The sequence below is a fragment of the Jatropha curcas genome, chromosome 7 (genome assembly GCF_041381405.1).
Source record: "Jatropha curcas cultivar XTBG-Jc1 chromosome 7, XTBG_Jcur_1.0, whole genome shotgun sequence".
Classification (NCBI taxonomy): Eukaryota; Viridiplantae; Streptophyta; class Magnoliopsida; order Malpighiales; family Euphorbiaceae; genus Jatropha; species Jatropha curcas.
Genome location: NC_143157.1, coordinates 24,914,567 through 24,938,439, shown reverse-complemented (window position 1 = coordinate 24,938,439; position 23,873 = coordinate 24,914,567). Strand labels below are relative to the sequence as shown.

General features: G+C 29.1%; 1 protein-coding gene and 1 pseudogene across 3 annotated transcripts; one reads left to right on the top strand and one right to left on the bottom strand.

Annotated features, from left to right (window-relative positions):
- The first annotated feature begins 4,467 nt into the window (after positions 1-4,467).
- On the top strand, positions 4,468-6,365 carry LOC105633284 (uncharacterized; annotated as a pseudogene). The gene is made up of 5 exons (XR_016321864.1): positions 4,468-4,476; positions 5,120-5,556; positions 5,658-5,769; positions 5,853-6,024; positions 6,094-6,365. The product of XR_016321864.1 is annotated as an uncharacterized LOC105633284 (transcript).
- A 2,880-nt stretch (positions 6,366-9,245) lies between these two features.
- On the bottom strand, positions 9,246-13,021 carry NHX3 (Na+/H+ (sodium hydrogen) exchanger 3). Of its 2 annotated transcripts, none has more exons than XM_020678831.3 (14): positions 12,715-13,021; positions 12,515-12,633; positions 12,332-12,429; positions 12,175-12,234; positions 11,835-11,881; positions 11,547-11,741; positions 11,386-11,435; positions 11,196-11,262; positions 10,950-11,050; positions 10,747-10,848; positions 10,362-10,500; positions 10,191-10,253; positions 10,000-10,083; positions 9,246-9,812 (listed from the first exon to the last, which is right to left on the bottom strand). In XM_020678831.3, the coding sequence occupies exons 1-14, from the start codon at positions 12,868-12,870 to the stop codon at positions 9,531-9,533; spliced, it is 1,563 nt and encodes a 520-aa protein (XP_020534490.1). In that variant the 5' UTR covers positions 12,871-13,021; the 3' UTR covers positions 9,246-9,530. The 2 variants fall into 2 exon arrangements, with proteins under 2 accessions (XP_020534490.1, XP_012070947.1); XM_012215557.4 differs by having other exon boundaries at positions 11,386-11,432; positions 12,715-13,020.
- Between the last annotated feature and the right edge of the window lie 10,852 nt (positions 13,022-23,873).

Genomic DNA, 23,873 nt, shown 5'->3' with positions numbered 1-23,873 from the left:
TATATTGTATTTCATTAGAGCTTACTTATGATCGTCAAAATTGTTAAATCATTAGTTGAATGATATTGCTCACAATTATGTATGAGATTTTAATTCAAAATCTCTTAATTTTTGGACAAAAATTTATTAGAAAAGGAATTAAAGTAAGTATATTCTCAAATTAAGATATTCAATACTAGTAAACTAAACTAACATGCAAATTCAATTTTGATATATTTCAATTTTGTTATATTAAACAAAAAAAAAAACAAAATTATTGTATTAAAAATTCAATTTTTGATAAAAAAATTTTACTCAACTTTGAAGTTATATATATACTTTCAAGTAAATGTATTAATTCCCTCGATTATAGAACTTATAAGTTTCTCCCTATAAAAATTAAAAAGGTTAGTACTATGATTTGACATAAGAGAAAAATACTTAAGGTTTAGTGAAATAGGATCCCTTTTTATTTAATGAGTATAGCAAAGATTCAAAATTTTCTAGTGAAATCTAGAATAGTTGGTTGTGAGATCTAAATCGATGTGACAATAGTTGGTGTTGTCAATGGTCCAAATGTTTTGTGTTGTCTAACTAACAAAACCATAATAGTTTTGTTAATTTTATTTATACAATAGTTTGTCTTCAAATTTGAATCATCATTATCAACCATAGCAAACCAAAGTTTTGTGTATTTATGCGCTCAATGCATTAATTTAATTCTGAATTTTGCAATTTTAATCTTGTAACACTTTGAATTTACGGATAACCTATCATGCACTTGAACTTATAAGTTTAATAATATTACATTAATATCAATAATTTTTAAGATTTTTACCTTTTATCTGCAAAATATGGACTTGATATATGTAGTTAACACGACCTTTGCAACAATAATTTGCATAAATTTTAACGTTTTAATGAGTGTTTAATTGATCTAATTTTGTAAGTTGAAATGTTCAATAAAATAAATTTAAAAATTAAAGTCTTTAATAGATATAATTTTATAAGTTAAAGTATTTGATAGGTCAAAATAAAAACTAAGGGTGCTACAAAATTAAAGTATCAAAGTTTCAGGGTAAAATTATATATTTGACCTATATTTATGGGTTTGTGACCCATTATGATTACATGTATTATTTAAAGAGGAAAGCACAAAAATATTAAATCTGAATCATAATATTCTCTTAAATCGATAGAATTAAAAAAAAAAAGAAAAAAAAGACAAAATGCACATGAAATGTTATGTGTTTGGCTGGCTTATTAGATTGATTATTTATTTTTCAAGTATTAGATGAGAATAATTGAACAAGTATAATAAACTACATGATTTTGAAGATATATAATATACTAGTATTAGAACCCAAGCATATTAAAGGATAAAATAATTTTTTTTAACTCCGGTACAAACACAATACGAAAATTAGACGGTTGATAAGAAAAAATACGTTTAACCGCTTAATATCATAAACAAATATATTAAGTAAATCGTGTTGACCCATATATAACTCGTGTAACACACTTAACATCATAAATAGGTTAAGTGGATGTGTAGGCCTATATACGATCCACTTAACCTCCTTATAATATTTTTAACTTTTAACCTATTTAATTTTAATCACATTAAAAATAAATTTTCAAACGTAAAATGCATAAATTCTTTAAGATTCATAATTAAAATAAAAAAGTAATACAGCAATAAAATTTAAATAGGTTTTAGTTGGAGTATTTATATCTAACACTAAAATTACCTCTTTACTCTTAAATAAATGGGTCACTTGTCTAACCCGCATGTCAACTCGTGACACAACGCATTTATATTTGTGGCATAAATGGATGACTTGTTTATGACACGAGCTCGTTTAACCTCAACTCTAACCCATTTATTCGCGTGTTAGGCGAATCATGTTCGCATGTCGTGACCCATTTTGACACTCCTGGTATGACCAGCATCAAAAAGTGCACACACACTATTAATGTACTTTTCAATAGTGATAATAATTTTGAGAATTTAACTAATTGTATTGAAATAAGGAATTAAATATTTTTTTTATTTTATATTTATGATTTATTATAAATGATTATTTATTTATTTAAAATATTAATGTATTATAATTATTTTATGTAGTGTATCCAAAGTGTGTGGATCTTCAACTTTTTTTAAAAAATTATGGAATCGAGCACGTTAACATATCGCGAGATGTAGTATTTTTTAAATTTATTTTTGTATCTCTTTTATTAATGAATAATCAGAAAAAATAATAAGAGATTAAAATTTTTTTTCAGAAAAATTTTTGTTACTTATTTTGTTGATATAAAAGAAAAATAAAATTAATTTTTCTCTATAAATTTATTTTTATATTTTTTATTTTCCTTCTAATTTGAAGAGAAAATTATCGAAATTATTTTCTCTTATATTCCTTTCTTATTTTCAAAAAAATAGTTTTTGCTTATTAATATTAGTTTAGTTTTTTCCTCCTATATGATATTGTCTAAAAATATAATTACTTTTTTTTTCTTATAATCCGCACGATGCGCAGGATAATATTAAAAAATAAAATAATATTTTATAATAACATTAAAAAATAGTAAAATATATAATAAAATGATAAATCGTATATTATTGAGATATGCTGAAAAGCTGCGATGCTAAGATACATCTTAAATATCATGCGAAACTTTTTATAACGTATGTAATAGTAAAAGTCATGCATGATGTGACCTATATAAAAAAAATGCATACACACTATTAACATAATTTTCAATAGTGATAATAATTTTGAGAATTTAACGAATTATATTGAAATAAGAAATTAAGTTTTTTTTTTATTTTATGCTTATGATTTATTATAATTGATTTTTTATTTATTTGAAATATTAATGTATTACTTATTTAGCGTAATGTGTCTTAAGCAGATGGATGTCCTACTTTTTAAAAATTGTAGTATCTGTACGTTCCCATATCTTGTGTCCTGTTTCTGTGCAACATAGCTCATGATATATGAAACTACTCCTTACACCAAACTAATCAACTAAGATTTTTTTTATTACCAATGAAAATGAAGTGTTTTTTTTTTAATTTACTTTTTGTGTCGTTGAAATAAGAAATTAAGTATTTTTTATTTTATGGCTTGGTTATTTGTATTTTAATTACTTTTAATTTAATGCAATGCATTATCTTCTGGGATGTAATTAATAGATATTATCATAATAAATACATTATGTAAGAATATAAAACAACTTATCTTCTTACAACTGTTGTCATTACACTTTATTTTCTTACAACCGTACTAAATAATTATTATCCTCGTCATACTTGACAATTTCAGATATTTACACTTGACTTCCATATAATGTAAACTGCTATTCTTTTATATATATATATATATATATATATATATATATATATATATATATATATATATATATATATATTAATTATAGAAAAGGGAATTGAATACTTTCTTTTAAAATCCTTGACATTTGCAAATAAAATTCCCCCGTTAATATAATTCATAGTTCACTTTAGTTCATCGAGTGGAAAATTATAATTTTAATGACATAAATTTAATTTTAAAACTAATTAATGTACTTGATAATAATTTTATATTTGAAGAAAATACTTCCTTAAAAAAAAAAACATGTGATTTCAATGTCTATATTATTATTTAAAATAAAAAAGTTTGAGTTAAATGTTTTAATATATAAAACAAATTCTCCATTTCAACATAGATTGTTTGACCATATGATATAATAATTATCATCATCATCACATAAGCTATCACCATCCCAGCTTTCTGGTAAGATTAGTAGGTCCCATATAATTAAAAAGAAATATAACATTGATCCCAATAGTGCTTTTTGCTTCTTTTAGTCCTCTAATTACTAATTAGTCATATAATTAATAATTAGTAATTATTACTTTAGTATTACTTTTTTTTTTTTTTTGCCATTGGGAGTTTGTTCATATATTCTTCTCGTCCTTAACTACCAGCCACCGACCAAAACCGACTGCTTTCGCCTTATTAAATACGCCTTTTCATGTGGCTGCCTTGCACGTAGGACAAAGGACCTACTGACTTTACTTAAATTAAGTAATTTGATCGTACTTAGAGTGGGGACGGTAACGGCCCCTCAGGATCTATTCTAGGGGGCATGGGTGGCTGGTGCGCGTGCGGACGGTGGTGGGACAAGCTCTTTTGGAAACGTCATGGCTAAGGGCGGTTTGTCTAGCAAAGAAAATTGGGAAATACAATAATCTAATTGGTAACTAACTATTTAGTCCCTGAGCTAGTTATATTTAGGATTGGAACATTATTTTCAACAATAAAACTTTTCAATTTCTTATTTCCTGATTTTTAATAATATTAAATATTTTTCAATTTTTATAATATTTAATGAAATTAATAATATTATTCAATAATTCATTAATAAAATTTTTAAAACAATTTTTCTTTACTAGTACAAAGTTGTAAAGTGAATATGAACATGGCGAAGGTGCTGATTCTTGGAATGAAGTAACTGTAGAACAGACTGTGAATCCAACTCCACCGAAATCCACCACTGAAGTACAAACCCCCAGGCGGAACTGTGAAACCTGAAATCCACCTACCCACATGGTCATGAACTACACCACCACCGCGTCCAGGGATCATCCTGCATGCACCATCGGCATTCAATTTAACCCACTTATGGCAAGGAGGGTTCCAAGCAACTGAAATTATTTTCTTTGGCCTAATAAAACTACCATCTGAAGCCTTCGACCAGGCAGCCAGCCTCATTAACATCTAAACATTGTCGAAGAAATTGTAATTTTGACAAAATAGAGACAGATTCCCATTCCTCCATCTCCACAGCCACCACAAGACAATTGCGAAAATAATTTTGATTAATTGTAAAATTATAATCACACAATCCGATATTTTTTAGCATTCACATCAAGATAATGCCCAGAATTCAGAAATTCCACATCATCTGTTGACCTGGGAAATCATGATTAGGCTGTCAGTTAGCATTTATACCATTCCGGTGACCTAGAACTACCCTAGATCTATAGAGAGAATGGCAGAAAACAGGGAGAAACAAAGGAAGCGGGGAGAAAGACAGAAAGAGCGATAGAGGGGACAGAAAGATTAGATAGTTGTTAAAAAAAAGGACAGAACCAGAAATATCACAAGCTTTACGATCGAACCTTCAAGAATTCTCTCACTCTTCCACTTCTAACCCTAATTCCACCGTGCAATTCAGTTCCCTAAACGACGTTGTTCAGCACCTCGAGTCAAAGCTCCGACTCGACCTCTCTCACAAGGCCGAATTTATTCGAGCTCAGATCCAACGGTTCCTTTTCCAACAGCCGCCGCTGTCACAATCACAGACACAGTCACAATCACAGTCGAAGCATCCTCCTCTGCGCAATATTCGGAATGACCATTTTGCCCTACAACAAACCCCCAATTTCCACCCTGCTCCCTCCTCTCCTACTGTCTTCTCTGCCTTTCACACTATCTCTTTCCCCCCCGTTCCTTCTGTCAAGCCAGAAAAGATTCCTGTTTCGAGCACCGAGGCTCTAAAAGAGAGGTATGTCTGCTAAATATGCTGAAGTTACTAAGTTTTTCTCTATAGTTCATTAGTTATTATTTTCTGTTTGGTTGCTAAGAAAGTTCAATTGTACTTTACAGTGGGCCCAGCAAAGCTAAAAGAAGAGGTCGCCCGGCGGGTCTCAACAAACTTTGTGGTGTTTCACCTCAACTGGAGGTCACTGTTGGGCAGTCCGCTTTGCCAAGGACCGAGGTTCAGACACTTAACCTTACTTTTTATGCGTGATTTACCAGTTTACTATTTATTGTTAAACTTTCCATACTCTTGGGCTTCAGATCGTGTAGCAGTTGTGGGCTTATATTAGAAAGAACAATCTTCGAGACCCAAGTAACAAAAGGAAAATAATTTGCAACGATGAACTGCGTTTGTTGTTTGAGACTGACTGTACTGATATGTTCAAGATGAACAAGCTGCTGGCTAAACATATAATTACCTTCCCACAAGTAGGTTTCTTTGTGTTTAATTAATCTTTTTTGTAACTAAAGGCGGAAGCTTTCATGTGTTGGTGGTTTACAGAACAGCAGGGTTCTAAGAAGCAAAAGGTGGACGAGGAGCCCGTCATTATCAGACAGGCCGTTTCAGCTCCTTCCATAGCAATCTCTGAAGGACTTGCAAATTTTTTTGGTGTCGGTGTGAGACACATGCTCCAATCAGAGGTCTTTACACGTTTGTGGGAATATATAAATATCAATAACTTGGAGGTAGCTAACTCTCAGTTTGTATCTTGTGTCTTACATTCTGTCAGATCTTCTAATATAATGTGGACTCTGAGAGGTATTTTGTGATAATAGGCTTTTTGTTGATTGATTCAAAAAGACAACAAACAGTAAATTCAGCCAAGGCATACCGCGGTTCGAAGATTTGATTCGATTGATCATTGACTCAAAATTAATTCATTAATTCATATTACAAACAAGTTATAACCAGGAAGAACGTCAACGCAACCAATTCTACCATAGGAATAGGTTGCTAAGATATGAACTAATAACAACCCCTAATTAACTAGCAATCCTAAGTACGACGAAGGATTTAACTGTTAACAGCTTTAAAATCTAATAGAACCCTGCCCAGATTAACAGAAATTACGAGCATCCATTTAAATCTGATTATATTCTTTCTTAATACAACCTAAAAAATTCTACCCAATTAAGTTATATTAATTACTACTGCATCAACCTAACCAAACAATTACGGATTTGATTACGCCGAATAGCTATGGAAATTTCTACCAAACAACATAACGGGCCCCGTTAAATCATTCAATAGAATTTCGCTAGGGGATATGTTTTCCTAATAAATCACAGAAAGAATATAAATGCAGTAGAATAAAGAAATTCAATTAAGTTCAATATAATCTCACAATCGAAATCATACTTCTACTTTAGTTTAGCCTTAACTGAACAGAACGTTTAGCCACACATGGCTATTGAAGAAAACATCATTAAAAGAATTGAAAGTTCGGCAAAAATCTCTCAAAAATTCTGTAAAATTCGTCACAACCCAAGGGAGGCAAAAGGTCCTAGACAAAAAGACCTAATTTTGACTTAAATGCCCCCTAGAAAGTGGGGTCAACTAATACCATAAAAATAACCACTAAAAACTGTGTCTAATATCATCATCTGGCTGTAAAACGTGCTGGAATTAGTTGAAGAAGTTGTGACCAGCCAATAATATCACAATCAGTCTGCTGGTCTGATTTCCTGCTTAGTCTTGCCCAGGCTAAGAGCCTAGCAGCTTGTATTTGTGTTCCAAAATTCCAACAGCTCCTTCCTTGCTCCAAAACATTTCAATTGTGCTCCTTTATGCTTCATTCATATCAAATCCAACTTTTCCTAGCATAAAAACAATAAATCAAGTTAAACCACTCTTTTAAGCACAAAATAACACCAAATTAACACAAATATAACAATAAAAAAAAATTGGATTTGCAAGTTATCAAATTAATCTTCGATGCAACAGACTAGCGTGTTTTGTCTGTGCTTTTTTTTTTTTTTTTTTTTTGGTTTATTCTGGTCGTCAGTATCACTTGTGTTACTCTTATTGTTACTTTCAAATGGCCTACATAATTATTGTCATCTTTCAGCGCTTAACAAAATTTATGTGGGATCCTCTTAATCCAATGGTGATTTTATGTGATGATAAGCTTCAAGAACTCTTTGGTTGTCAAAGCCTTCCTGCATCGAGGATACCAGAAGTTATGGCAAGCTATCATATATGTAGAACACTATAGTGGCTAATAACAGTTGACTGGTTAGTAGACACAATAATTCTGTTAGTTTAAGGTTTCGTTGTTAGTTTGTTTCTCTCTGATTGCTTTCGCGTCCTTGATGAAATGTGGTACTTGTGGTTGCAGACATTTAGTATTAACACCAGTGCCATATCTGAGATGCAAAATAGCTGAGGTGGTTTCTTCTTCTAAATGTTATGGTCTTAACTGAAGATGTACATTTGGCTGATGTTAGTTAATCAGATTTACCTGCCAGTGTTGTCTTAGATAGAATGTTGATGTTAGGACTGTAGAAAACATAAAATTGTCCATATGAAGATCTCAATTCTGTACAGTTCTGAAAGGTGTATTTATTTAGTAGGATGTCTATGTGATTCCATGTTCAAAGCGCAGTGTTATTTTGAGCCCTATGTATAAGTCCTGATATATGTATAATACAGAATTCCTGTCCCCTCAAATGTATACTTTTATATACATGTTTGAAAAATATATTGTACATATTATGTATGGGGTAACTTAAACAGGTAATTATTAATTCAGAGGAGTGCTATTTACCTCATTTTCTAAGCCAAGTTAGTTGAACCATTCAACATATAAATAAAGCAATTATTGAATCGTTTACAAGACTTATATAGGTTAAAATAGTTAACTTAAAAATGTACATTGAATAATTAAATAATTGAGCTACTAAAAAATTTTGCAATTTAGAATAGAAACTTCAATATTTATATTATTCAACACTTAAAATTTAGTTTTAAAATTTTTATTGTTTAGTTTTCTAATTTTATCAAACAAATTCAATGAAGAACGTAATTTCAAGTGACAATATTTTATAATTTAAAAATGCTTATGACCATAGTACTAACTGGCAGCCAGCTACTGCTGGGATGATAAATCTCAATTCTGATGCAGGCGTGAAAGAGAATCAGGGTTATAGTGCAGGTCTAACCTTTCGTGACCATAATGGACAAGTTATGGCAGCAGCAGCTCGACGCAGGAACCTAACTCTTCCTCCGGCTGAAGCAGAAATTGAAGCATCCATTTGTGGCCTTGAGCTTGCTGCCCAGCTAAGCTTTTCCCGACTGCATTTTGAGACGGATTGTTTGGAAATCATTTCTGGTTTAAAAGCGCATACTGTTCCTGCTAGTGACTTTGGCACCCGTCTTCTGAAGCTGCGAGCTTTAATCCCTTTGTTTACTGAATTTGTGTTTTAGCCATGTTAGTAGGAAGGTCAACTCTGTTGCTCACTCTCAAATCGAAGAGGAGCTCATTTGGGTGGAAGATGTCCCACCTCAGTATTTGTCTCTTGTATTAGCTGATTTGGTGCATTGATTTATAAATTTCGTTTTTTATTATCAAAAAAAAAAAAAAAAAAGGCTTATGAATAACAGGTACCAAATGTATATATCCATAATCTTTCCTTAAATAACCACCCAAAAACTCGAAAAGAACAGAAAAAATATGAATTAAAAACTCAAAACTTCAACATTAACATTTCAACCTTACGGCCAAAGAGACATAATATATAATAAAAGGTAGGCTTCTGACATTATAATGCACTTGTTCAGTCTTCACCTGCATATTCTGTGAATTTACAGCTCAGTAACCAAAACGAGCGAACATCTGGTCGACTAAGAAACTAACACCAGCAGCATCCTGCATAGCTCTTTTCTCAGATTGTTCAACACATAAATTTGTAACCTTTGACTTAAGCTTATACAGACACCTAGCATTCGGACCGATTGCTTTGAGGACCCCCAAATAAAGGTCTCATGTAGGTATTGTCGAACTTCTTCCAGTAGTAATGTATGGTATAAACAGGACTTTCCATTAGCATGGACAAACTCTCTGTCGCACGCTGGAAGTTGGTTGTGGCAGATTCTTCAAGTGAGAGCAATGGTAGGCGAATATCATCTTTCGGGATCTTTGTTTCCCAATTACTGTCATGGTTACTCGCATTGGGAGGAAGTATACAAGCCATTAATGGCTTTGTCAAAAAACCAAACACCTGCAATTAAAACCAATTCATCCACAAAAATTTCAATGTAAATGAACCCATGAAATGTTGGTAATGTTGCTTAGTAACATGTCAGGAACATAAGCTAAGGCGAATAAGGCACAGCTGCCGATCTTCATTTAGACTTGTGAATGTATGTTATAAAAGGAAACAATTGAAATTTTGTATTTTAACATACCAGTGTAGTGAATAGAACTATGATGATGGTACTGGTGATCATTGTAGCATAGATAGGATTCCTTATAACTCCAGCATGTGCGAACTTCACAGGCGAAGAGAAATATGATAAAGGAAAAGGTCACTTTTGATGTTGCAATAGGATTTCATGTTTTAAACCATAAAGATAATTTTTATTAAGCAAAACCACACCTGTTTATAAGCCAAAGCAATCGAGACCGCTCCTCTCATTAGCCCCGCCCACCAAATAATTATCTAAAATATACAGTAAGTTTGAAATTCATCAAATGTCAATGAACGAAAATTCCTTGCTCTTTATGTGGAAAGAATAGAGGTCACCATAGCAATCATAAAAATACTAACTTGGTGTTTGAATGTGATTGATGATGTTCTTCCTCTATTCATGAAATTGGAAAAAGCAGAGAGTGGAAAGACAAATGCAGCTCGTCCAAGCAATATTAGCAGTACTAGTGTGCCACAGATGCTCAGTGAAGTTCCAAAACTGCAAATTAGAGATTATATTACTCTCATCCTTCCTTATGTAACATAAAAAACTCAAGAGTGCCTCTATATCTAGTTTCTGCTCAAATAACAAACTACCATACATTAAACAATACAAACATCATCCAGCAAGCTATATGCAGATATAGTTAGTTCGTAAACATTCGACAACCACTAAAAATTATATCGGAGTTAGCAAGATGTTGAACTCTGAAAGCTCAAACTCAATATAGATGTGAAGTTGTACCTTATCTTACTCATCTTCCACTTCTCAATGTCAAGTGCATCCATGCCCACATAGAGAAATATGAATGTCTCTGCAACATGTGACATCATCGCAAATACGTGCCTTAAGGTAGATGAATGAAAAGTGTGAGAATGAAGTATTTAGGATAATCATCTGGGTTCATAAAGTAAGCCAGCCTTCTCCGACAAGTGAAAAACACTCACCTGGTTGTAATTCTCGAGCTTTCCGTTACATTATGCCATGCATAATGTGACATGAGAATTCCACAAAAGAAAACAGTAAGAATTCCACTTAGTCCAAGCAGCTACATTAAAAAAAAAAAAAAAAAAAAAAAAAAAAAAAAAAAAAAAAGAAAAAGAAAAAAGAAGAAGAAGAAGAAGAAGAAAAGAGTAAGTTAGATTTATTATACAAATATTATTTACTTAAATGAACTTTTGAGCATATGATACCTCAGCTAACATGTAAGAGAGATACGCCATTAACACCATCAAGGCAAGTTCACGAATGCTCGAATGTCTGCATCAAAATATTAACTCGGGGTTTTATAGTTAGCCTCCACAATTTGGAAAGAAAATGTCACACTTCAATGTTCAACATTCATGAAAATACTTTTTTGGGGCAAACTGAGAAGGCATTTACCTTCCAAAGTATAAAGTTTTAAGTATATATGCTGTCACAAGTCCAGTCTGCTAGAAAAGAGAACAGTTATAAGCCATGATAGAAAATAATAAAAGCTTAAAATCCTTGATTGTACCATAAAATGCAAAGCCACTTTCTAAGATTTAGATGTCAGAACTAACAGTGACTCCCAAAGCTGTGCTTGTCAAGAACAAGTAAAAAAAATCTCCAATAACATGAAGTGTTGTCCTTGTATTAAGCCCTGTAACATCCATTTTCTGTACTGCATTGAAGAAAACAACTGATGTTGCATCATTTACAACTCCTTCCCCAAAGACCAAGCTGTATAATAAAGGAGTCTCGTCTTGATGAAGAACCTACATGAATATATGCATATTATCTTAGAATGTCCTTGAAATTAAGTTGGAGATGATGTCAAAAGGCAAAGAATATTTTCAAATTGAACCAACCTGCAGTGTGCATACTGTATCCGTTGACGAGAATATTGTTCCTAGAGCTGCAATGAGGCAAAGCAAAACCAAGAAACTTGAATATTAAACATAAACATAGTTTTTGTTTGGCATTGAGGCTGCTGGAATTGCTCAATTATTTTTGGAAAGACACCATTTCGATGTTGGAAAAAGCAATTTGCGAGTGTTGTTTATCAATCATGAATTAGCATTTATGACAAGAGCATGTGAACTTCACCTTAAAAAGATAATCCAATAACCTCTTTTTAAAATCAACATTTTCAACATAGTACAAAAAGAAACTTTCATGGTAGCATTAGTAATTACAGTAGGACCTCACCAAGATAGTCGCGTCCAGTCAGACCAAGAAATCCAAATCTTGGAAATAAAGACCTGCTGCCTAGGCCAATAGCAACATGTAGGAACTTAGCAAGCACCAAAATGAATAATTGGCTTTGGCTGGCAAACCAGTAATGAACAGAGCAGATTAAACTCACTAGCTACAAAAATGAACGCTGATATAAAAACACCAACCACACCGAACAGCATAATGGTTATAAAATTCTGGAAGAACTGCTTTTTCTTGACCTGAAATCTGATGCAAGTAAATTTATGAAGTCAAACATGAAAAGCTTTTAAACATTATGATCAAACAATGTCGAAAAAAGCTGTCTTTTTACCCTGCATTGAATATTATAGGCGGAAGGAGATATATAAAGAAAAGCTCTTCATTGAATCTCAATATATGGGAATCCTTGCCTTTGCTAAAAACCAATATAAGTATTCCAGATATGCATCCCTGACAAAAAAAAAAAAGCATCAAGCACTAATAATTCTCAAACAACAGTGATAGAGAGAGAGAGGGATAGAGATTGATTACCATTATGATGGCATTGATGGACTCATTAACCCATCGGTTTTCTTCGAGCAAGTTACCGATTACCAAACATAGACACAAAACAGCGACGAATATTGTTAATGGGACGACCTGTGCATGCTCGTTTATATTCCCCATAAACTCTGTTATTCTCTCCATTTTCACTTTTCTTTTTCCACATTGATCAAGTCACTCACACAGCTCTTCGTTTTCTCGTTCCTGTCCGAGTGAAATAGAAGTGAAGTTCTCGAGGATGATGAATGACAGCGCCGGTTACTGTCGGTCCTCCTCTGTGTTTGGTTTTAGAACTCGACGCGTGGGATCAATGCTTTTTTCAGCGACACGTAACAGTGGATGTCCATTGTAGATAAATAACAGTTTGTTTAATCGGACTAGCCAATTTTTAGTTTATTTTGTATGATTTTATTAACCAGCTATTAAAAATCTTTAGAAAAGATAAAAAAATATACAATTTAATAAATATAATTATATAGTAATTTTTTTAGAAATAAATATTATCTTTTCATCTACTAGCACTACCCATATTTAAAATAATTTAATTCCACAAAAATCTAAATTCTTGTATTTATATTCCTAATTTTTTAAAATTTATTATATCGAGTATATTTATGAGATAAAAATAAATAAATTTTTTATTTAAAATTTATTTTAAATATTAAAAATTCATTTGAATTCATTTATATCAAAAGGCTAGCTACATTTTATGTCAATAATATTAGCAATAAATATAATATTATAATATCATTCAGTAAAAGTAAAGATCGCAGAACCAAAATCCAGTGTCAATGACATACTTGCGAAGCAGGTAATGCAATTGGTGTTTGAAAAAAATAATTATAAACTGAAATGAAATTAAGAAGAGAAGAAATAAATAATTTTTTATTTTTTTTATTTGGATGTCTAAGTCTTTATCATATGTTAGCTTTTTTCACCATTTGGATTTTTTTATGCGAAAGATGGTGTGTGTGTGTGTGTATATATATATACACATAGAAGATTATCTGTGAATAATGACGTTATTAAAAAATTTTAAATTCAAATAAAAATTTTTAAAGATTAATATTTAAATTTAATTAATAATCGTCATACTTAAATTTAAATTTATTATTAAATCTAACATATCTAACCAGAGATTTTTTTTTTTTTTTTTTTTTTGAGGAAATATCTAACCAGAGTTAAAACCATTGAAAAAGGAAAACTTCACCAGAACTTTGTCGTTTGGGCTTGTTTGGAGAAAACTGGATTTTATAGGCCTTCTTGTCTAACCCAAGGAAGAGCAAACTCCTGATCCAGATTTTTAACATGGACCCAGAAAACTCCTTTTAACTTGGCACATTTATTTCAAAATTAAATTGATAGACCTATAGGTATGACATGGATTCTGAGTACATAGTATTTTTAAACATTCGGAAATGAGCGCTTTATCCCTTTGTGAGTATGTTCGGTGTAAATCTGAATTAGTCGTACTAATGGACTTCAGATATTATATTATTAAAATAATAAAAAAATTGAATTGGTAGAATTAAATGAAGTTATTTTATTTCAATATTTCAAACATAAAAAAAAAAAGCAAAATGTGAAATATAAAATGAATTCATAAAAATCTATAGAATTTATTTGTTCCAAATAGTGTGTGTACGTGTGAATTTAAATGAATTAATGAGTCATTTGACATGTTGCTGTCCCATTACTGAAAAGTACCAAACATTTAATGTTTTGTGAAGAACCTCGATTTTGTACCTACATAGTATAATGAGTATATTTGGTCCACATATTTTCATAATTTGTCACTCTCACAAATATATAGTTTCCTGTTTTGCTTGCACCACTTGTGTTTTTATTTATGGCTATATATCAATTTTGTCATTCAGTTTTTTCCCTTTTGGCGATGAAATCACATGCATGAGTTGTTATATATATTCTTGAAAGAAAAAAAAAAAAAAAAAAAAAAAAAACGAAAAGAATACATCAACCTCCTAAAGTTTTGATAAACTATAAACCTTTAAAAGGCTGAGCATTTAATTAAACTCCATATGTAGAGTTTGAACTCGAGACCTCTAATCAATAAGAAAAGAATCTCTGTCATTTTATCTCATCCATTAAATTGTAAACTATATAATCTACTTTTGTTAAATCATTAAATTGCAATTCATTTATCACTTTTTATTGTGAAATAAAAATGAAACTTTCTCTTTTTTTTTTTCTTTTTTTTTTTTTTTTTGAGAATGAAAAAAGTTCCAAACAACCTAAACATAGATTTGAGAAAATTTCGGAGAGAACTTTTCGTGAAAAAAAGGAAAGAAAAGACGTGAAAGAGGAAAAAAAGAATAGAAGAAAAAAACATGTTTATTTAAGAAAAATTATAAAAATAAAATAAATTACATTTTTACTTCTTTTTTTTTTTTTTTCTTATTTCCAACATCGATTGCATTTACATTTTGTAAGCTAAATCACCTCTTCATTTTAGATGGAAATGTCTACAAATATCAACGATCGACTTAAAATCTAATATTGGGGAATACAAAAGAAATTTTCATAATTTTTTTTTTTTTTTTTTAGAAAAATCAAACTAAAATTTTCATTAATCGTAAACTGTATATAAATATGGGATATAGATTAGTATGTTTGTTATATTTTTGCACATGAAGTCTAATAATAAATCATTTATACAAAGGATAGAAAAATACAATACTGATTTGAAGTATCTCATTGAGTTAATAGAATATAATATTTGTGTCATAAACGATCGTTTGCTCCACTTAGTGGCTATTCATGGTCACTGTTCAACTCTATAGTTTTCTACAAGTCCAATCTGATTATTTTTAAATTATTCCTTTTATTTGAGAGGAATTCTGTATTTCTTTCTACTTAACTGTCAAAATAATAAAAGACATTAGACAAAATTACTATTAGGGGATGCTAAATTGAAAAAAAATATATATTATCATAAAAGAATTAAAAAAAAAAAACTTAACGGGCAACATATCCCACCAGTCGCTCTTGTTTTTTTAATAAAATTTTTAAATAATAAATAAATACATAATTGGGGCATTCTAAGAATTAAACTCATAACCTTTGGCACCTCAAAACGAGAAGCTTACCACTGGACTAAATGCCGAAAACCATATTTATTTCTATATATAATCTTATAAATTTGATTGAATACAAATAAAGAACAACATCAATATAATATTGTAAACCACGAATTTTATGTTTTAACATCAAGTGAAAATTAAAATTTCATAGCAATATATAACTTACTCAAATACATACAAAGCAATATCTTTTCTTGAAATCTTTTTACCTTGTGTTGAGAAATATTTTTTGAACCAATTTATATCCGTCAAACTAAATATCTTTATATGAGGATTTTAAAGACATAGTTTTCTATATTAATTTGATATATTAATGATATTTAAGTCAACATAAATATATAATATATTTAATTTAAATATAATATCCAAAAAAAAAGTCAGAAATTAGAAAATGAGAGGATTGACAAGAGGAGCACAGAAACAAATATACCTTCAGCCTAATATTAATATTATAAAATAAATATAATAAGTTCATTTCCTTCAAATGATTCCTTCAAGTTCCAACGTGGCTCCTGCACCTAAAGGACTTTATATTGATATTTTATTAAATTCAATTAAATATATATATATTCTCATTTTATATATGAATCTAGTCATGGGTTAATTAATTAATTTATCTTCCATTTCACAAATGGAAAAACAAAACCATCCGACTTGGTGGCTGGTGGTAAAGGTCTTGTGATCCGCTTGCTTGATCAGAGTTTGATTCTTCGTGAGCACGTCTCGTTATACATGATGTCTAAATATTGACTTTGCTGTCGAAGAGCTTCACACATTTGAAGAAGGCTTTTTCAGGCTGGGCTATTGTTTGTTATCGTGAATTGAGAACTGCAATGTCATGATGATGCAAGAAGGAGGCAGGGTCTCCCACCAGTGCTTAGAGGATCGGTGTGCCCTATGAAGTGTGAGTGTCTTAAATTGGCACGTCAACACTTGATAGGTAGGCCAAATCGACGGAGACAATGACTAACAAATACGGTAGTCCTTTGTTTTCTTAAAAAAAAATGAAAAAAAAATGCGCACCACCTAATGGTTTATGACTTTATGTAACCTGCAAACTACTCTAAAATGTGAAATCCAATTGATCTGTGTATCTCCATCATTCCTCTTATAATGCTGGACTATGAAGTCACTATATATATATATATATATATATATATATATACACACAAAAATAAAAGTTTTTACATAATGATAAAAGTTCTTTTTAAGAAAAAAAAAAAAAGAGATGGAGTACAAAATGCACAAGAAAAAAATAAAAAAAAATACAAAAAATGGAGATGAGTGGCGGATTTAAAAAAAAAATTAGGGTCAATATAATAAACTACAATAAAAAAGGTTTAGTCCTAATTTAAAAAAGATTAATTCAGAAAAATATATTTGTATCTGCACAGAATAAAAAAGGTTTGGTCAATATAAATTGTGTGTTTTTAGATTCATTCCAATGCATAAGTTATTAACTAAAAATATATTAAACCTCAAAAAAAAAAAAAAAAGTACTACTAACATTTTTCCATCAGGAGTTCTAAAACGTAAAAAAATCCAAAGTCAGGGACAATTAATGAGAAATCATTGTGTTGGAAAAGATTCCAGAACATAATGCTGACGTGGTTCTAATGACGAGGGTCCCATTAATAATTTATCTATCTCACAGTCCATGTGATGCCAGATGGGCATAGCTTTCCTAGTGAAACTTCCTGCCAATTTCCTTTCCATAAATTTTATTCTTTACATAAATTATTTAAAATATATGAAGTTGCTTTCCATTTGATGACCAAAAAACAAAATAAATAAAACATCTGTGTTCTTTATTTTTTACCGTAGCTTTCTGTTTCTTTTCATTTTTTTTATTAATTTATTAAAATAATAATATTCATTGGTATGTAAAGAGTATATCATATAAAAGCAATCTATTTTTATATTAGGCATATAATAAGAGTAGCTTTACTCTTTATTATTATTATTATTAAATTGGTAAAACTTTTGTAATAAAGAGATTTTCGAATATAAAATATTTTTTTTACACAAATGAGAAGACTAATCACACCTAAACGTATACAATTAATTAATTAATATTAAAAAGTTTTCTTAGCTAATCATTAGCCTACGTTCATTAAACAAAATGGTGCACACGTAATCAACCATAATTTGTCACATGGAGTAAGATATTGATGTAATTGACATTTTACAATATTTTGGTGTGATTAAATTAAAATTCAAAACGATACAGTATTGATTTAATTTAAATTGGGGCAACAAAATGATTTTTTTTTTAAATTTTATTATTTGCTTGACTAATTCAACAAAATATACCATGCATTATGCCATTAGTGAAGGTAGGCACCAGCCGGCACTAGTCCTGACTTTTTATTTTATTTTTTAACTTAAAATTATTATTTTAAAATATTATTACATTAGCACATCAAAATATAGTCTAGTGGTTAGTGCATATACGGCCCGACAATATTTAGAAAAATAAATTACAAAACATCAATCTTTTTTCTCAAATTACTCTTTGAAGTTTTAATCCACACATAATTTGCTCTACGAAGACCAAATTCTGGAAAAAAAATTAGGCAAATTGCTCGAAATTTGAACAAATTCAGGTGTTTTTTTACACACTAAGTGTGAATTACAAATTCAAAAGTTCGATTTGATAGTTTTTTTTTTTATATAAATAACATGAATTGTATGAAACTATTAAATGAAAAATACTTATTTATATTGATTGTATGTCTATTGTTAATACAAGTCACAAATTTTCACTTTTATGGTAGTAAAAATTTATTGCTAAAAATCTTTATCAATCAATTATTTTGGAAAGTGAAAAGCTCTTTTACCAAATAAACATAAATTAAAGATAAGATTGCTGGGAATCCAGTTTAAAGTAAGAAGAAAAGAAACCATATCCCCAATTTTTAAAAGGAAAAAAAAAAAAAAAAAAAAACTTTCCAATTATTTTAAATACATGTAACCTGGAAGTAAGAAACCCAAATGTTATATGGTTCTTTTTGAAAGCCATGTGGGCACTTCCCTAAGTTAAAAAAGGCATTCCCATTTTTAGTCAGTCTATGATTTATTGAAAGTTGGTTCCTTTAGAATTATTGTGCACACATGCCAAATGTCTTCTTCTCATATATATTGCTCTTGTAATTGATTTTGCTTCCTCTAAAAAAAATATGATATTATATATATTGATAATTGATTATTTACCCCACCTTCTATCATGAATATAAGTATACAACCATTGATTACTATTGAGAGAATATTTAAAAAAAAAAAAGAAAAAAAAATGTAAAAGCCACTCATTAGAAAAGGATTATTCTTCAGCAGAAAGTTTTGGAGGAGTATAGGAAAAGCATCACTTTGTCAGGGTTTTATATGTTTGTATCTATTTGGAAAAATCTCTAACATTAATCTTTAATATATATAAATTTGGAAATGAAAGAATATTGAGATTTACATAAATGCTTTACTAAATTTATTATTGATTCGCAAAATTATCATTAAGAATTTTAAAAGTTATTGGTTAAAAATAAAGATAATTTAATTTTGACTGGTCATATTAATTTTCTATTTAAGTCTAGATTTTACTAGATAAAATAATAAATTATATTGTATATTGTATGAGGTATATATAATAATAAATATGATAAGAATATAATATTATTTAATTATTAGTTTTAATATATTTTCAAAAAATAAAATTATTACTTTTAATAAATTTTTAGTATTATATATTGTGCAAGAGATATATATAAATAAAACTCACTGAAAACATATATATAATATAAAATTATTACATAACACGTATTAAATTTTTTTCTCAAAAAAGCATCATAAAATAAATTATATGCTCATAGATTTTAGTAAAAAATATAAAATTATCAATGATACTCTAAAACAATGATTAATATATTGATTATTATAATAAGTACCTATCTATAATAATCTATTTTGTAAAGGCTCTTGTATTTTTTTAGTAATATAAGCCATCCATAATAAAAAAATTAATAAAAAAATTATATATGAAAGTTAAATTACATTTACGTGAATTGAGTAAAAATCCAGAATACACATAGGTATATGCACATTCCAGAAAAATAATATTTTTTTATAAGCACTAAATTATTAGAATGCTAATTATTGATTATGTTAATTATATTATATTAATCTACGTATCTAAGTATCTATTTCATCTATATAAAGCTGTAGTTATCAACACTAGTTAAGTTTTTTTTTTTTCAAATTTATTTTTTTACATAATTTATATTAATTAAAATAGGATAATTCAACGTAAGAAGAGTTCTTTGATATACATTAAGGAAAAAGAAAAATCCCTAATGGAAACTGAGAACGGTAAACCCTAATTGAAGTTGATTTTACTTGAACCAAATTATAATTTGAAGAATGATATAAAAAAAATCAATTTCAAAAATAGTGAAATTTGGTCACTATAAAAAAATACCCATATATGATTAAAAAAAAAAAAATCATTTTCTTTAAATCTTTAGGCATTGACTCGTAAAATGTAGACTAGGAGGGAATGTCCATTTCTCAGTGGGTGTCCACATCCCACCTCAAACATCCAAAACCGTATTCGGACTCCGACTCATCTTTTGCGCGTTTTGTTTACGTCAGCATGAATGCCCAGTTATTGACACGTCATTAATTGCCAGATTGTCCATTTCCATATTCGGGGCCCTGTCTAGCTGTAATCCAATCAGGAAAACTCCACCGGGCTCGTGTCGGCTTGGCTCGAGCCAGTGAGCATTGACTCCATGTTTGGATTGAGTCATGCAGGAACAAAGCTATCAATCCATTTTCTTTCTTTTTCTGTTTTTGTTTTCTTCAAATTATTTAGTGAAGGGTGACAAACATGATGTTCCTTTCGTGGCCAGAAAGAAGACCTGGTCCAACACACGCACATGGAATTATTTTAAACATTTCAATTTAAATGGTATTTTATATTTTTAAATTTATTAGTCTTTTATATAACGTGCACGATACTCATTTTTATATATATTATTTAGATTAAAATAAATACAAGTGATTACTTTGTATTGTTTGGATTGAGTCATGCAGGAACAAAGCTATCAATCCATTTTCTTTCGTTTTCTATGTTTGTTTTCTTGAAATTATTTAGTGAAGGGTGACAAACATGATGTTCCTTTCGTGGCCAGAAAGAAGACCTGGTCCAACACACGCACATGGAATTATTTTAAACATTTCAATTTAAATGGTATTTTGTCTTTTTAAATTTATTAGTTTTTTATATGACGTGCGTTGACTATACTCATTATATATATATATATATCATAAGTTTTGTTTAGATTAAAATAAATACAAGTGATTAATTTGTATTATACTTTACCGTAAAAATTACTTGTAATGTTACTTATAATGTACTTAATTCTATTTTTATATAATGGAGTGATTTTTAGAATAAAGTTCAATCCAAACCTTAGATCTAATCCTTTAGTCCATAATTTATAAATATAAAATTTTAAAATCCTAATAGGCACTCAAAAAGAAAATCAAGTCATCACTCATCTTCAATCCCTGTTCTCAACCCCAAATCAATATCTATATACAACTATAATGAAGAATAATAATAAATTATTTTTACCAACGCGTCAAAGAAAAGAAATGAGAAGATAATCTGAATTGATAATGAAAATCACTTTGACCACAATGACAGTATTATTTACCAAGTATATCAGACAAAGGAATATATGCACACACATACAAATTCTTGAAACCCAAAAAGTGACAAAACAGAAATATATAGTTCTAGTTTTATTTTTTTTTCCAGTTTCCTAAACATTATTTTTTTTTTAGTCGAACAGATTTAAGATATAACAGAAAAAATATTAAGAAAATTAAAAATGCTTAACCATCAATAGGCCATCTATTTATTGCAAGGGCGATATAAATCTCTTACTAAATTAAAATGATAGTAGTTACAAATTATTCAATAACGAAAAAGAAAATAAAAAATTATTATTAAGAATAAAACTCTTTCAAAACTCATCTAACAAAAATTAAAAAAAAAAAATTCAATATATATAGATATACAAATATATCAATAAAATATTATATATATTTTTTAAAATTAAAATTTTAGTTGTTTACCATTCCATGTTTATTATGTAAATTCTATTTGAAAATTTACTTTTTAAAAAAAATGTCCCATCAAATATGATAAACATAAAGAACAAAAAAATTAATTAAAATAATATACTTTTTTTTATCTCTCTCCTAAATAAAATATTATATTATATATATTATATTTAAAATTTTATTTTTTAAAAATATGTCTAATCATATCATACAAACATAAGACATAAAGAAAAAAGAATACTAATAAAAAAATATATTTTCTTTTTTTATCTATATTTTAAAAGAATTAAATATTTAATAAATAAAATATAAAAAAATTTTCAAATGTCTCACTATCATATATATTCATTAAAAATAAATTTAATAAATATAAAAATTTAAAATTTAAAATGCTTAATTATATATATTTATTTATTTAAAAAGGGGAAAATTATTATTTCGTCCCTAAGGTTTTACATAATTATTTAAATAGTCATCGACATTTATATATATATATTTATAACGTCCCTGAGGTTTGCCACCGTCATATTAATTGGTCCTTCCGTAAAAAAAATACACTTTTTCCGTTAATTTTGAGAAGAAAAAACGAAATTATCCTTTGAAAAAATAATTATTTCGTCCCTGAGGTTTGCCATAATTATTAAGTAGTCTTCTACATTTATACAAATTTATAACGTCCCTGAGGTTTACTTCTCTCATATTAATTGGTCCTTCGATAAAAAAAATACATTTTTTCCGTTAATTTTGGGTGGAAAAGACGAAATTATCCTTTATAAGTTTTCATTAACATTATTATTAATCATTTTCCTCTAAAATACCTGAAACTCACATTTTTACTATCTTCCTCAATCCAATGCGGTCTTCATTGCCACCACCGTGTCAATGAAAACTATCTCTCCATAACTAGATCACTACCAAAACTAAAACCCAACATCCAAACTCAATCAAGCCATCATCACCCTTTATCCGTTTATCTCTCTCTCCTTGATTAGAGGATTTAGGGTACTTTGGTCATTCTATTAAAAATTAACAGCAAAAAGTGTGTTTTTTGGACGAAAGGACCAAGTAATATGACGAAAGTAACCTCATGGAGGTTATAAATATTTGTATAAATGGCGGGGACTACTTAAATAATTATGGCAAACCTCAGCGACGAAATAATTATTTTTCCTTTTAGTTTTGTTGGTGATCTGGTTATGGAGATGATACTTGATAGAGACACGGTGGTGGCAATGAAAACCGCGTTGGGTTGAGGAAGATGGTGAAAATTTGAGTTTCAGGTATTTTAAAGGAAAGGGATTGACAATAATGTCAATGAAAACTTATAAAGGATAATTTCATCTTTTCAGCTCAAAATTAACGGAAAAAGTGTTTTTTTTTTATGGAAGGACCAATTAATATGACGGAAGTAAACCTCAGAGACGTTATAAATATTTGTATAAATGTCAAGGACTACTTAATAATTATGGCAAACCTCAGGGACGAAATAATTATTTTTTCAAAGGATAATTTCGTCTTTTTCTCTCAAAATTAACGGAAAAAATGTATTTTTTTGACGGAAGGACCAATTAATATGACGGTGAAAAACCTCAAGGACGTTATAAATATATGTATAAATGTCGAGTTCTACTTAAATAATTATGTAAAACCTCAGGGACGAAATAATAATTTTCCCTTTAAAAAGTTATTTTTTTGATTCATTAGGAGGCATGATGACCGAAATAATATCAATTGCTGCACAACAATCCAATTGGTAACTCACCTAATAAAAAAAAAAAATTTCAATGTATATCGATATAAAAATATATCAATAAAATATTATTTTTTAAATTAAAAATTTCAACTGTTTACTATCACGGTTTAATTATGTAAATTCTATTTAATAATTTACTTTTTAAAAAATTTATCCAATCAAATCTTACA

Bases quoted from the DNA above. Each gene is read 5' to 3' on its own strand.
- NHX3 (XM_020678831.3), bottom strand. From the start codon at position 12,870: ATGGAGAGAATAACAGAGTTTATGGGGAATATAAACGAGCATGCACAG. The intron at 11,882-12,174 runs GTGAGGTCCTAC...GCCTCATTGCAG, and splicing joins GACTGGACGCGACTATCTTG to CTCTAGGAACAATATTCTCG. The intron at 10,501-10,746 runs GTACAACTTCAC...TCTAATTTGCAG, and splicing joins TGGAAGATGAGTAAGATAAG to TTTTGGAACTTCACTGAGCA.